A 12,682-nucleotide genomic window follows, 5' to 3' on the forward strand; every position below is an offset into this window, starting at 1 on the left:
AACGGTCTTCTCAATAAGGTTTACTGACTGGGGTAGAAATGCAAAAATACTGAATGCAAGACAAATTTGGAAGACAAACACTAGTTCCAATTTACATTGCGTAGGTACGGTTCGGAGAAATCTCTATGACGATAGCGAATAAAAGAGGCAAGAGAGGGCAGTCTTGTCTGTTTCCACACCTTAACGGGAAGTAATGTATAAGAAATCTAACTTTATATTTGTGTAGTGTTGGGTTTCACACCTTGGCTCTTGGCCAATTAACTGAGCAAAGCAAAAAATGATTAGGTATCAACGTTCTTCAGCTACTGTAAATTGAAATTACGACTATTCCTGGGTAAAAAGGGGCCCAATATTGAAAATAAGTGAATTTGGTGTCACAGGGTTGAAACACTGTCACATTACACTCCCCGGACAGTTTATTAGGTACATCACAGCGTCTAAGGTTTACAGCCAGTCAGAGGAAGTCCTGTGGGCGAAAACAGCTTGTTGATGACGGAGGTCAAAGGAGAATGGCAAGAATTGTGCAAGCTAACAGGCGGGCCACAAACAGATAAATAATGGCGCAGCAGTGGTGTGCAGACCGGCATCTCGGAATGCACAACTCGTCGATCCTTGTCACGGATGAGTTGGAACAGGCTGTTTGCAGCATAAAATGTACCACCATCCAATCTACAGCAACGGCGTGATGCCATTGCGAGGACCAACATCTCTGTGGAATGTTTCCGACACCCAAAGTATTTTGGCTGTTCTGGAGGCAAAGGGGGGTCTGACCCGGTGTTAGATGGGTGTACCTAATAAACTCTCCTGTGAGTGTACTTTGCGTATAATACTGACACACACCAACTGCACACAAAGAATACCTTTTCAACATATACAACAAATCTCACTGTTCTAAAACACTCCATACAAAAAATATGACACTTTCTACTTCCAATCAGCTAAAATTATGAAATGAAAACAAACAAATGTAACAAGTTCCAATTTAAAATAATTATCGAGACAAAACAAACAAAAGACAGTTTTAAAGGACTAACAAAGACAGCCGAGTAAAAAAGAAAAAAACTACCAACATATAGAAAGAACTAAGTCAAAATGTCAGTTTCATAGCTGGCCTAAAGCCAACCCAGTTCCATTTTGTGTGTGTGTGTGTTTGTGTGTGTGTGTAGATTACATCTAAGCGCATTCCTCAGCTCTGTACACAGACAGACAGGTGAGGGCATGTAGAAACTCATCCTGCTCCAAGCATCAGACCTGGCACAGCCAATGATGTAGTCGGGAAGTCTTGAACCAGCCCATGACGTCATCTGGGCTACATTTCACATGACAGGAACCTAACTACCACAGATTTAAATAACTCTGACACGTTTAACATAAAGCTAGGCTAGGGATGGTAGATGACATTAGGGTAATCCCCTTCAATGATTATTGGTTAATCTGCTAAAACTGTTTGAATAACGATGTTTAAACTCTGAAGTCAATGATTAAAGGTCCAATGCAGCCATTTTTTATCTCAATATCAAATCATTTCTGGGTAACAGTTAAGTAGCTTACTGTTTTCAGTTCAAATGGTGAAAAAGAAACAAAAATAGCTTCTTAGCGAAGAACAATAACTTTGCTAGGACTGTGGGAGTGTTCTGAGTGGGGAGGGGAAAACTAACTGTTATTGGCAGAGGTTTGGAACTCTTTCTTATTGGTCTATTAACTAATTTACCACCTGGTGATGTCACCAGGCAGGCTAAAACTCCATCCCACCAAAACAGGCTAAAATATCAGGCATTCTTTTCAAACAGCTTACACTAAAAGGGCATTATCATAATTTTCACAGTATTGTTCCATCATCATAGTGTGGCAATGTATAGAAAAACACAGAAAAATCTAATTTTTTGACTGCACTGGGCCTTTAAATGCCAATGTACTTCTGACCAAGAATAAAGTTACAGATGAAGAGCTTAAAATTGACATTAAAACTGATCTCTGTGACTCATGTGGGCGTGTTGCGTTGCGTAGCGAGAAGCTGTGATTTGATTGTCAAGGCATGGTTGTGGTTCAGGGCCTGCATAGGTGATGAAGGCACATTGGGTATGTTCATAATATCAGTCTAGTCGCTACACTAGGACACAACTCTACAGGGGAACTGTTGACACATTGCACTTCCTTGTAAAGAGAGGAGCGGTGGCGCGTCACTTCTAATCCCTTGTGACAGACTAGCGCACGCTGGATTTGGTTCTGGGCTCCCAGATTATGTCACATCATACATACTTCATACTAGAGACAGAGGGATGGAAGGGAGACACACGAGAACAAGGACATCATTAGCGTTCCTTGTTCTGAAATATTCTGAGACCAATCCAAATTCCCTCCTCTGGGTCAACCTCTAGATTCTGAAACGATACAGAACCCGCTCATGGTGATGTCATATCCTGTCATGGATTCAGGAGGCTGCATCATTTCATTGGTTGGTTGGTTAAACACTAAAATAGTAATAATGTGGACATGAGGACTTTTCGTGTTTAGTGTAACTTGTCTTTGGTTCATAGCACATCTAGCTTGACTATCAATGAGAGTTCCCTTCTTTCTGTAGGGAAAGAAGAGTGGGATCTACTCTCCATGGCAGAATATTTTGATATGTCGGCTGTGTGTGTGTTTGTTTGTTTGCACTGCATTAGTAAAGTCGAAGTAGGCAAACGCAAGTGTGTTAACATCAGAACTGAAGTATTATTTCTCTTCGCAAGCACAAGAATCAGATCCAGAAAACATCTGGAGAGAGAGAGTACATGCTTTGGAAACGCAGACAGTCAGAGTTTGTTTGAATAAAAAAGTGATGGTGAGATATTTCGACATTCCCTTACTTTTCCTTTTACACTCCATTCCCAACCAGCATCGGTCCAATTAAGGCGCAGATAGGTTTTCTTGAAACCCAGCAAAGGTTGATCCTTTTTTATTTATTGCCGTTTTGGCAAAAAAAATAGCTCAAAGGGCTTTCACTGTCAGTTATTTGTCTCTGTAGTGTGTTATGTATGTCGTCTCAGGTGGTTACATGGTTATGTTGACTGGTGATGTCAGTCTGGTGGATGTAGGGCTTTTACAGTCCATCTGACTCTTCCCAAGTCTGGTGCTGACAGTTTATGGCTGACTGGTTATGGCTGACAGGTTATGGCTGACACAGGTTATGACTGATAGGTTAGGGCAACAGATAGACAACCAAGTATCACCTCTCCAAACCTCCAACCCTCTTCTTTCGTCCCATTCAGTTTCCTGAGGCACCTCCAAATCTGAGATGTGGAGGCAGGGGAGCAGGGGTCTTGAGGTCACCCTTTCTACCTCATCCATTCCTCTTCATCCCCGTCTCCCCTTGTTCGGCCATCACACCACAAACTCTGGGACCTCTTCGCTGGTCAGGTCCAGGGAAAAGTACTTGCTGGTCCTCTTGATGGGGAAGCAGTCAAGCTGGTCACCGCGAATACCAGCGCACTGCTCGGCCAGGTTGCCCTGGTAACCGCTGCTGTCGCTCAGCTCCTGGGCGCAGCCGAAGGTGTAGCTGTGGGCGGTGTCCTGGCATAGCTCCGCCCAATGGAGACATCCCTTCTGGTAGAGACGCACGTCATCTAGGGATTGGCTGTGGCGGTCAGTTGACGTCTGAGGCTTCCTGCACATGGAGGTCTGGGGAATGGAACAGAAGCAGAACAATCAGTAAATGTATTAACTTAAACAAATTACGTAAAAACTGCTGTTCTGTTCTGCTGTACCTTTTCCTATATTCTTTCTAGCAATGATTTTGCAGAGAGCAGGTACAGTTGAAGTCGCAAGTTTACATACACCTTAGCCAAATACATTTAAACTCAGTTTTCCACAATTCCTGACATTTAATCCCAGTAAGAAATCCCTGTTTTAGGTCAGTTAGGATCACCACTTTATTTTAAGAATGTGAAATGTCAGAATAATAGTAGAGATAATTATTTATTTCAGCTTTTATTTCTTTCATCACATTCCCAGTGGGTCAGAAGTTTACATGCACTCAATTAGTATTTGGTAGCATTGTCTTTAAATTGTTTAACTTGGGTCAAACGTTTTGGGTAGCCTTCCACAAGCTTCCCACAATAAGTTGGGTGCATTTTGGCCCATTCCTCCTGACAGAGCTGGTGTAACTGAGTCAGGTTTGTAGGCCTCCTTGCTCGCACACACTTTTTCAGTTCTGCCCACTAATTTGCTATAGGATTGAGGTCAGGGCTTTGTGATGACCACTCCAATACCTTGACTTTGTTGTCCTTAAGCCATTTTGTCACAACTTTGGAAGTATGCTTGGGGTCACTGTCCATTTGGAAGACCCATTTGCGACCAAGCTTTAACTTCCTGACTGATGTCTTGAGATGTTGCTTCAATATATCCACATAATTGTCCTCCTCATGATGCCATCTATTTTGTGAAGTGCACCAGTCCCTCCTGCAGCAAAGCACCCCCACAACATGATGCTGCCACCCCCGTGCTTCACGGTTGGGATGGTGTTCTTCGGCTTGCAAGCATTCCCCTTTTTCCTCCAAACATAATGTCATTACGGCCAAACAGTTCTATTTTTGTTTCATCAGACCAGAGGACATTCCTCCCAAAAGTATGATCTTTGTCCCCATGTGCAGTTGCAAACCGTAGTCTGGCTTTTTTATGGTGGTTTTGGAGCAGTGGCTTCTTCCTTGCTGAGCGGCCTTTCAGGTTATGTAAATATAGGACTCGTTTTATTGTGGATATAGATACTTTTGTACTTGTTTCCTCCAGCATCTTCACAAGCTGTTGTTCTGGGATTGATTTGCACTTTACGCACCAAAGTACGTTCATCTCTAGGAGACAGAACGCGTCTCCTTCCTGAGCAGTATGACGGCTGCGTGGTCCCATGGTGTTTATACTTGCGTACTATTGTTTGTACAGATGAACGTCGTACCTTCAGGCGTTTGAAAATTGCTCCCAAGGATGAACCAGACTTGTGGAGGTCTACAATTTTTTTTCTGAGGTCTTGGCTGATTGCTTTTGATTTTCCCATGATGTCAAGCAAAGAACCACTGAGTTTGAAGGTAGGCCTTGAAATACATCCACAGGTACACCTCCAATTGCCTCAAATGATGTCAATTAGCCTATCAGAAGCTTCTAAAGCCATGACATAATTTTCTGGAATTTTCCAAGCTGTTTAAAGGCACAGTCAACTTAGTGTATGTAAACTTCTGACCCACTGGAATTGTGATACAGTGAATTATAAGTGAAATAATCTGTCTGTAAACAATTGTTGGAAAAATGACTTGTGTCATGCACAAAGTAGATGTCCTAACCGACTTGCCAAAACTATAGTTTGTTAACAAGAAATTTGTGGAGTGGTTGAAAAACGAGTTTTAATGACTCCAACCTAAGTGTATGTAAACTTTCGACTTCAACTGTATGTTTTATGAAGGTTTTACTTGATCGTGTAAAGGAATCAATGATCATGATTGTTTTATCTACTTTAGTTGAATGCACTCATTCTAAGTTGTTCTTGATAAGAGTGTCTGTTAAATAACTAAAAACGTAAGTACCAAACAGGAGATGCCATCACTGTCACTGACCTGAGGGAGAGACACAATGCTCTGGCCTCTCATCTTGACCACGGTCTCAGAGGAACTGGAGGTGGATGAGCTGACGTCCTTCACTATGAGCCCTACGGTATAGACAGAGAGGATGACATTTATTACTACTACTTCTTACTACTACTTCTTACCTCTACTACTACTACTACTTCTTACTACTACTACTACTACTTCTTACTACTACTACTACTACTTCTTACTACTAATACTACTACTACTTCTTACTACTAATACTACTACTACTTCTTACTACTAATACTACTACTACTTCTTACTACTAATACTACTACTACTACTACTTCTTACTACTACTACTACTACTACTTCTTACTACTACTACTTCTTAATACTACTACTACTTCTTAATACGACTACTACTTCTTAATACGACTACTACTTCTTAATACGACTACTACTTCTTAATACTACTACTACTTCTTAGTACTACTACTTCTTAGTACTACTACTTCTTACTACTATTACTTCTTACTACTACTACTACTACTTCTTACTACTACTACTACTACTATTACTTCTTACTACTACTACTTCTTACTACTACTACTTCGTACTACTACTACTACTACTACTACTACTACTACTACTACTACTACTACTACTACTACTACTTCTTACTACTACTACTTCTTACTACTACTACTTCTTACTACTACTACTACTACTACTACTACGTTTTACTACTACGTTTTACTACTACTACTACTACTTTTTACTACTACTACTACTACTACTACTACTACTACTACTACTACTACTACTTCTTACTACTACTACTACTTCTTACTACTACTTCTTACTACTACTTACTACTACTACTACTTCTTACTACTACTTCTTACTACTACTACTACTACTTCTTACTACTACTACTACTTCTTACTACTACTACTACTACTACTACTACTACTTCTTACTACTACTACTACTACTACTACTTACTACTACTACTACTACTACTACTTCTTACTACTACTACGTTTTACTACTACGTTTTACTACTACTACTACTACTTTTTACTACTACTACTACTACTACTACTACTACTACTACTACTACTACTACTACTACTACTACTACTACTACTTCTTACTACTACTACTACTTCTTACTACTACTTCTTACTACTACTTACTACTACTACTACTTCTTACTACTACTTCTTACTACTACTACTACTACTTCTTACTACTACTACTACTTCTTACTACTACTACTACTACTACTACTACTACTTCTTACTACTACTACTACTACTACTACTTACTACTACTACTACTACTACTACTTCTTACTACTACTTCTTACTACTACTTCTTACTACTACTTCTTACTACTACTTTTTACTACTACTACTACGTCTTACTACTACTACTACTACAACTTCTTACTACTACTACTTCCTACAACTTCTTACTACTACTACTTCATCCAATGACCGCCCAACCAAATTACAGTTCAACCAGTCTCAACGCACTGAGATAGGAGGCTATCCTAAGACAGGGGGAATGAATACAGTGAGGTAGTGATTGTACACCTGAATATCCATTTGTCTGGTCAGGGGTCATGGTCAGCATGTCCTCAGTGATGTGGATGCACAGGTCCTGGTTCAACTCTAGGGCCAGCTCATGGAGCTCCTCATAGTCTTTAGGGTCGTCCACTAACATCTCAATCTCTGGAGAGACAGACAGACAGATAGACACTACTATTATTCTCTGGAGGGACAGACACCTAGAGGGTTAGTGATGATCACTAGTTGAGCAGGCGAGCAGGCATGACCAACAGAAGAACAATGCCTTGCCACATTGAACAAGAGCATAATATCATTTTCTAAGAGGGGAGGTAGATTCAGTCTTGCTCTCAGTGTGTGTCTGCATGTGTGTGTGTTCCATGTGTAATTGTGAAATAGTTTGCCTTACCATCATCGTCCAACATGCGCTCCTTGCCCCCACTCTCCACCCCCGAGGTGTGTGAGCTCCCATGGCTAGTCGTTGAGGAGCTGCAAGTCCTCAGGGCTCGGTGTGGGGCCCCTCCGGGGGCCCGGAAACTGTCTGTCTCGATGCCCGAGGTGTGTGAGCTACCGTGGCTGGCGGTAGAGTGGCGAGACAGGTGTTTGAGGTGAGACACAGTGCTGCCGGCACTGCTACCGCTGGCCCGGGAACGCTTGTCCAGCCCGTCCATATCCAGCTCCAACGCATCGCTGATGTACGACTCACGGTACTGCTTCTTCTCTGGAGAGGAGGGATAGACACACACAGAGGGTTAGATACAGCAGTACCAAAGCTGTTGTTGGTCAGAGAGGCCCACACATAACACATACACCATTACGATTGGCTAAGTTGAGGTAAGCTGAAAGACACAGAGAAGCAGAGAGACAGGATATAAGAGCCAGTCTGCTCTAGTATGGAAGCATGGCCATGTAGGTAGCCAGAATGCTCCAGTATGAAGGATGGCCAGGTAGGTAGGTACTAGGTACAGGTGATGACCAGGTATGACGAGGCAGGTGAGTACCAGGTGTGTCCAGGTAGTTTACCTTCGTTTTCCTCCAGCCTGCGGACCTGTTTGAGGACAGGCTGCAGGTTCATGTAGAGGCGATGGCTGTTACTGAGCAGCTGCAGGAGGTGGCGGGAACGCAGGGGACAACCGGTGTAGTAGATCAGCTTACGGGCCGACGGAAGACCATCAGGCAGGATCTCAAACTTCTTCCCCTGAAACAGACAGACAGACAGAAGACTTAGAATCATTATAGGATATCTTCATGCTATATGTCATCCAGATGACGTTTTAACTCTGCAACTGATTGATTGCTTTATTTATTGAAATCATTGATTGATGTTTAACTTTATGATTATAGAATATTTTTGAGCCTGAGAAACAACCCTGTCTGATTCCAGTGTGAGTGCTGCATCTTTGTTAATTTTCATAGTCTTTGTTCATTTTCTGAATCTTTGTTCATTTGCAGAGGGGATGCATGAGAAGATTCAGACACTTTGCTAGTGTGCCAGATACATAGCCCACACGCAAACCACACAATAGGAGGGAGAGCAATGAGAGAATGGTCTCTTCTTGAAAACTACATCTGTTGTACTTCTTTACAACCAAAACACACTCTGGAGAAGTATTTATAATATAGATAAGAGCGTAGTCTACTGATTGAGGGACACAAACAAAACTGCATTAGCATTTCAACATTTTCGTATTTATAACCAGAGAGCAAATTCCAAAGGCTCTGTCCCAATGGCACCGTATTCCCTACATAGTGCACGACTACATAGAGCCCTATGGCCCATGGTCAAAAGTAGTGCACTATATAGGGGAATAGGTCGCCATTTTGGCAAAACCAAAGAGTCAGAGCTTTGAGAAACCCTGACTAAAACAGTGGCCAAATCATTTCTCTAAGGACCTTGGCAGAAGTTTAACACAATAACAGCAGTCTGTAGTGTCAAGAAACAGTTGTATTTTCTATACCACCCTATAAAATATTTCTGCTGGGGTTTATACTTTGAAAATACAAGAGGTGGTTTGATGCAGTGTACGAATGCACAAGAGTTGCAGAATTTTCACTCTAGAATTGAATTTTCCATCTACACTGAGTGTGCAAAGCATTAGGATCACCTGCTATTTTCATGACAGACTGACTCGGTGAATCCAGGTGAAAGCTACAGTATGATCCCTTATTGATGTCACCTGTTAAATCTACTTTAATCAATGTAGATGAAGGGGAGAAGGAAGGTTAAATAAGTATTTTTAAGTCTTGAGACAATTGAGACATGGATTGTGTATGTGTGCCATCCAGAGAGTGAATGGGCAAGACAAATGTTTTAAGTGCCTTTGAACGAGGTATGGTAGTAGGTGCCAGGCGCACCACTTTGAGTGTGTCAAGAACTGCCACGCTGCTGGGTTTCTCATGATCAACAGTTTCCCGTGTGTATCAACAATCGTCCATCACCCAAAGGACATCCAGCCAACAGCAGGCCAGTGGTCGAAAACGGGTCATTGAAGAAAGAGGATAAAGGAGGCTTACACAATTTGTGCAGAGCAACAAACGGGCTACAGTTAGTCAACTGACAGTCCAGTACAACATTGGTGTCCAAAGACCAATAAAAGAATGCACAACTCGTCCTACCTTGACACGAATGGGGTATGGCAGCCAACAACCTTACAGAGTTCCACTTCTTTCAGCAAAAAACAAGAAACTGCGGTTGAAGTGGGCTAAGGAACTAAAACACTGGACACTGGAGAATTGGAAAAACATTGTCTGGTCTAATGAATCCTGGTTCCTGCTGTTTCACACTGATAGGACGACTAGGGAATGGAGAAAACCACATGAGTACATCCATCCATCATGCCTCATCTCATCATTACAGGCTGGTGGTGATGGTGTGGGGTGTGTTTTCATTCCATACATTGGGTCCCTTGATAAAAGTGGAGCAACGTTTGCCACAGGATATCTGAACATCATTGACAATCAGGTGCATACCTTCATGGCAGTGTACCCATCTGCAAATTGAGTTTTTCAGCTGGATAATGCCCAATGCCACAAGACATTGTCCAGGGATGGTTCCATGAACACGACAGTGAATTCAGCTTACTGCAGTGGCCTGCCCAGCCACCAGATCTCAATCTAATTGAGTATCTGTGGGATGAGACGGAACAAGCTATTTGGAGTAGAGATCCACTACCAGCCAACTTGGCACAACTGTGGGAAGCATTGGAGTCAACATGGGCCAGCATCCCTGTTGAACGCTTTTGACACCCTGTAGAGTCCATGCCCTGATGAATTGAGGCTGTTCTGAGGGAAACAGGGGGCGCAACTCAATTTTAGGAAGGTGTTCCTAATGTTTTGTACACTCAGTGCATGGCGGTATAGCTACCCATAGAGGGAAAAGTAAAAGCACAGTGGTTGCATTATCAAGCATGGAAAAGCTAAATTAGCCCAGTCTGGATAGTAAACGGATGATGACGATCCCACATGAATACACTCTGGGGCTGTACAGTTGAAGCCGGAAGTTTACATACACCTTAGCCAAATACATTTAAACTCAGTTTTCCACAATTCCTGACATTTAATCATTGGGTAGCCTTCCACAAGCTTCCCACAATAAGTTGGGTGAATATTGGCCCATTCCTCCTGACAGAGCTGGTGTAACTGAGTCAGGTTTGTAGGCCTCCTTGCTCGCACATGCTTTTTCAGTTCTGCCCACAAATTTTCTATAGGATTGAGGTCAGGGCTTTGTGATGGCCACTCCAATACCTTGACTTTGTTGTCCTTAAGCCATTTTGCCACAACTTTGGAAGTATGCTTGGGGTCATTGTCCATTTGGAAGACCCATTTGCGGCCAAGCTTTAACTTCCTGACTGATGTCTTGAGATGTTGCTTCAATATATCCACATAATTTTCCTCCTCATGATGCCATCTATTTTGTGAAGTGCACCAGTCCCTCCTGCAGCAAAGCACCCCCACAACATGATGCTGCCACCCCCGTGCTTCACGGTTGGGATGGTGTTCTTTGGCTTGCAAGCCTCCCCCCTTTCCCACCAAATATAACGGTGGTCATTATAGCCAAACAGTTCTATTTTTGTTTCATCAGACCAGAGGACATTTCTCCAAAAAGTACGATCTTTGTCCCCATGTGCAGTTGCAAATCGTAGTCTGGCTTTTTTATGGTGGTTTTGGAGTAGTGGCTTCTTCCTTGCTGAGCTACCTTTCAGGTTATGTCAATATAGATACTTTTGTACCTGTTTCCTGAATATATCATTGATCTATACAGAGAAAAGAGTCAGCCCGAGAATTTAACCCTGTGGTACCCCCATTGATCTATCATTCTGACCAGCTCATTTGAGATAAACAACTATAACAGATCCCTGGTCCAAACCAAAGCCACACAAAGAGTGGAGCAGTGTCAGATATCAGTTTATTAAAAGGTTAGCCTGGCACTCCTTAAGTGTCTCTCTCTCATTCTGTCCATCTGCACGATCAGGACCATTTGACCTCTCAAGAGTGTGACAGTTGTCAGAAGAAATGTCTTCCTCTCCCCTTTCTGGACCTCCCAGACTGAGCCCACACACAGTGGAGTAGGAGATACCCTGCTAATGACTGTAGGGCCATACCCCCGAGGCTCTGCCCTAGCCTGCACCTGTCCCGCCCTACTCGGAGACCTTGTCCATCCAACCCTGGGATCTCCAGAGACCAGACCTGGGGCCAGGCCCAGAAACCTCCTCTCTGTCCATCAGATTCACACCCCCAACATTAGTGGATGTCCAGGAGGAGCCGAACTCCCCCCTGCCAATGGAACAAGCCCTGGCCCCCCTTAACCATCAAAACTCAGACCCTGCCAATAAAACAAAGCTTATCCACCCGCTAACCATGACAACATCTGGTGGTATTTATTGACACGTCCCTCCACCCTTCCCTCCCTCCGCACCCGCCCACTGCTGCGCCGGGCCGGCTGACGTGCTCAGGGTGGAGCAGCAGTGGAGTGAGAGAGAGAGTCTGTTATTCAGAAGAAGGGTGTGGCTGACGGTCCCCGCTGTAAGAGGCCCCTTAGGTCCCTATACAAACCACATCCACCACTACTCCATGCTTTCGTCAGTCTTACTATATGAATAGAAAGGCTGTACAGGGACATAGACAGAACAAAACAGGATCTCTTATCGTAAGTGGCAAAGCATTGCGGTGGCATTGATGACTGTACCACTAGATGAAATTATACGGTATAATTCGTCATTACACAAAGCTATACTCGAGGAACCAATTCACTGAGACATCCTGACATTTACGGTGTGATAGTTGTAAGAAGGGAGCTGTTACATTTTGGACACACCGCATCAGCGAACAGTTCAAATATTATTATTATAATTTGGTGGGTGTGTATATTTGTCCTATTTCACATATATACAAGTGTGTATTGGGAATGTGTTTTTTTGCATATCCCAACTCCCCCTGAGACACCCTCAGTGGCTGCGGTCAAGGCCAGGGTCTGCCATTATCAACGGCGATCCTGGAGTAATCAGGGTTAGGTGCCTTGCTCAAGGGCACTTTAACAAACTTTTCACCTTG

General features: G+C 43.0%; 1 protein-coding gene across 1 annotated transcript in view; it reads right to left on the bottom strand.

Moving 5' to 3' along the window:
• The window catches only part of LOC120060515 (FERM domain-containing protein 6-like), a 78,394-nt gene continuing 65,712 nt past the window's right edge, over positions 1-12,682 (bottom strand). Inside the window, exons 10-14 of the mRNA XM_039009886.1 lie at positions 8,156-8,330; positions 7,542-7,853; positions 7,160-7,297; positions 5,583-5,674; positions 1-3,660 (exon numbers count right to left, since the gene is read on the bottom strand). Of these exons, the coding sequence (XP_038865814.1) occupies positions 3,364-3,660; positions 5,583-5,674; positions 7,160-7,297; positions 7,542-7,853; positions 8,156-8,330 (1,014 nt within the window). The 3' untranslated portion in view covers positions 1-3,363. The remainder of the gene's footprint in view (positions 3,661-5,582; positions 5,675-7,159; positions 7,298-7,541; positions 7,854-8,155; positions 8,331-12,682) is intronic.

Source organism: Salvelinus namaycush, chromosome 15 (assembly GCF_016432855.1).
Source record: "Salvelinus namaycush isolate Seneca chromosome 15, SaNama_1.0, whole genome shotgun sequence".
Taxonomy (NCBI): Eukaryota; Metazoa; Chordata; class Actinopteri; order Salmoniformes; family Salmonidae; genus Salvelinus; species Salvelinus namaycush.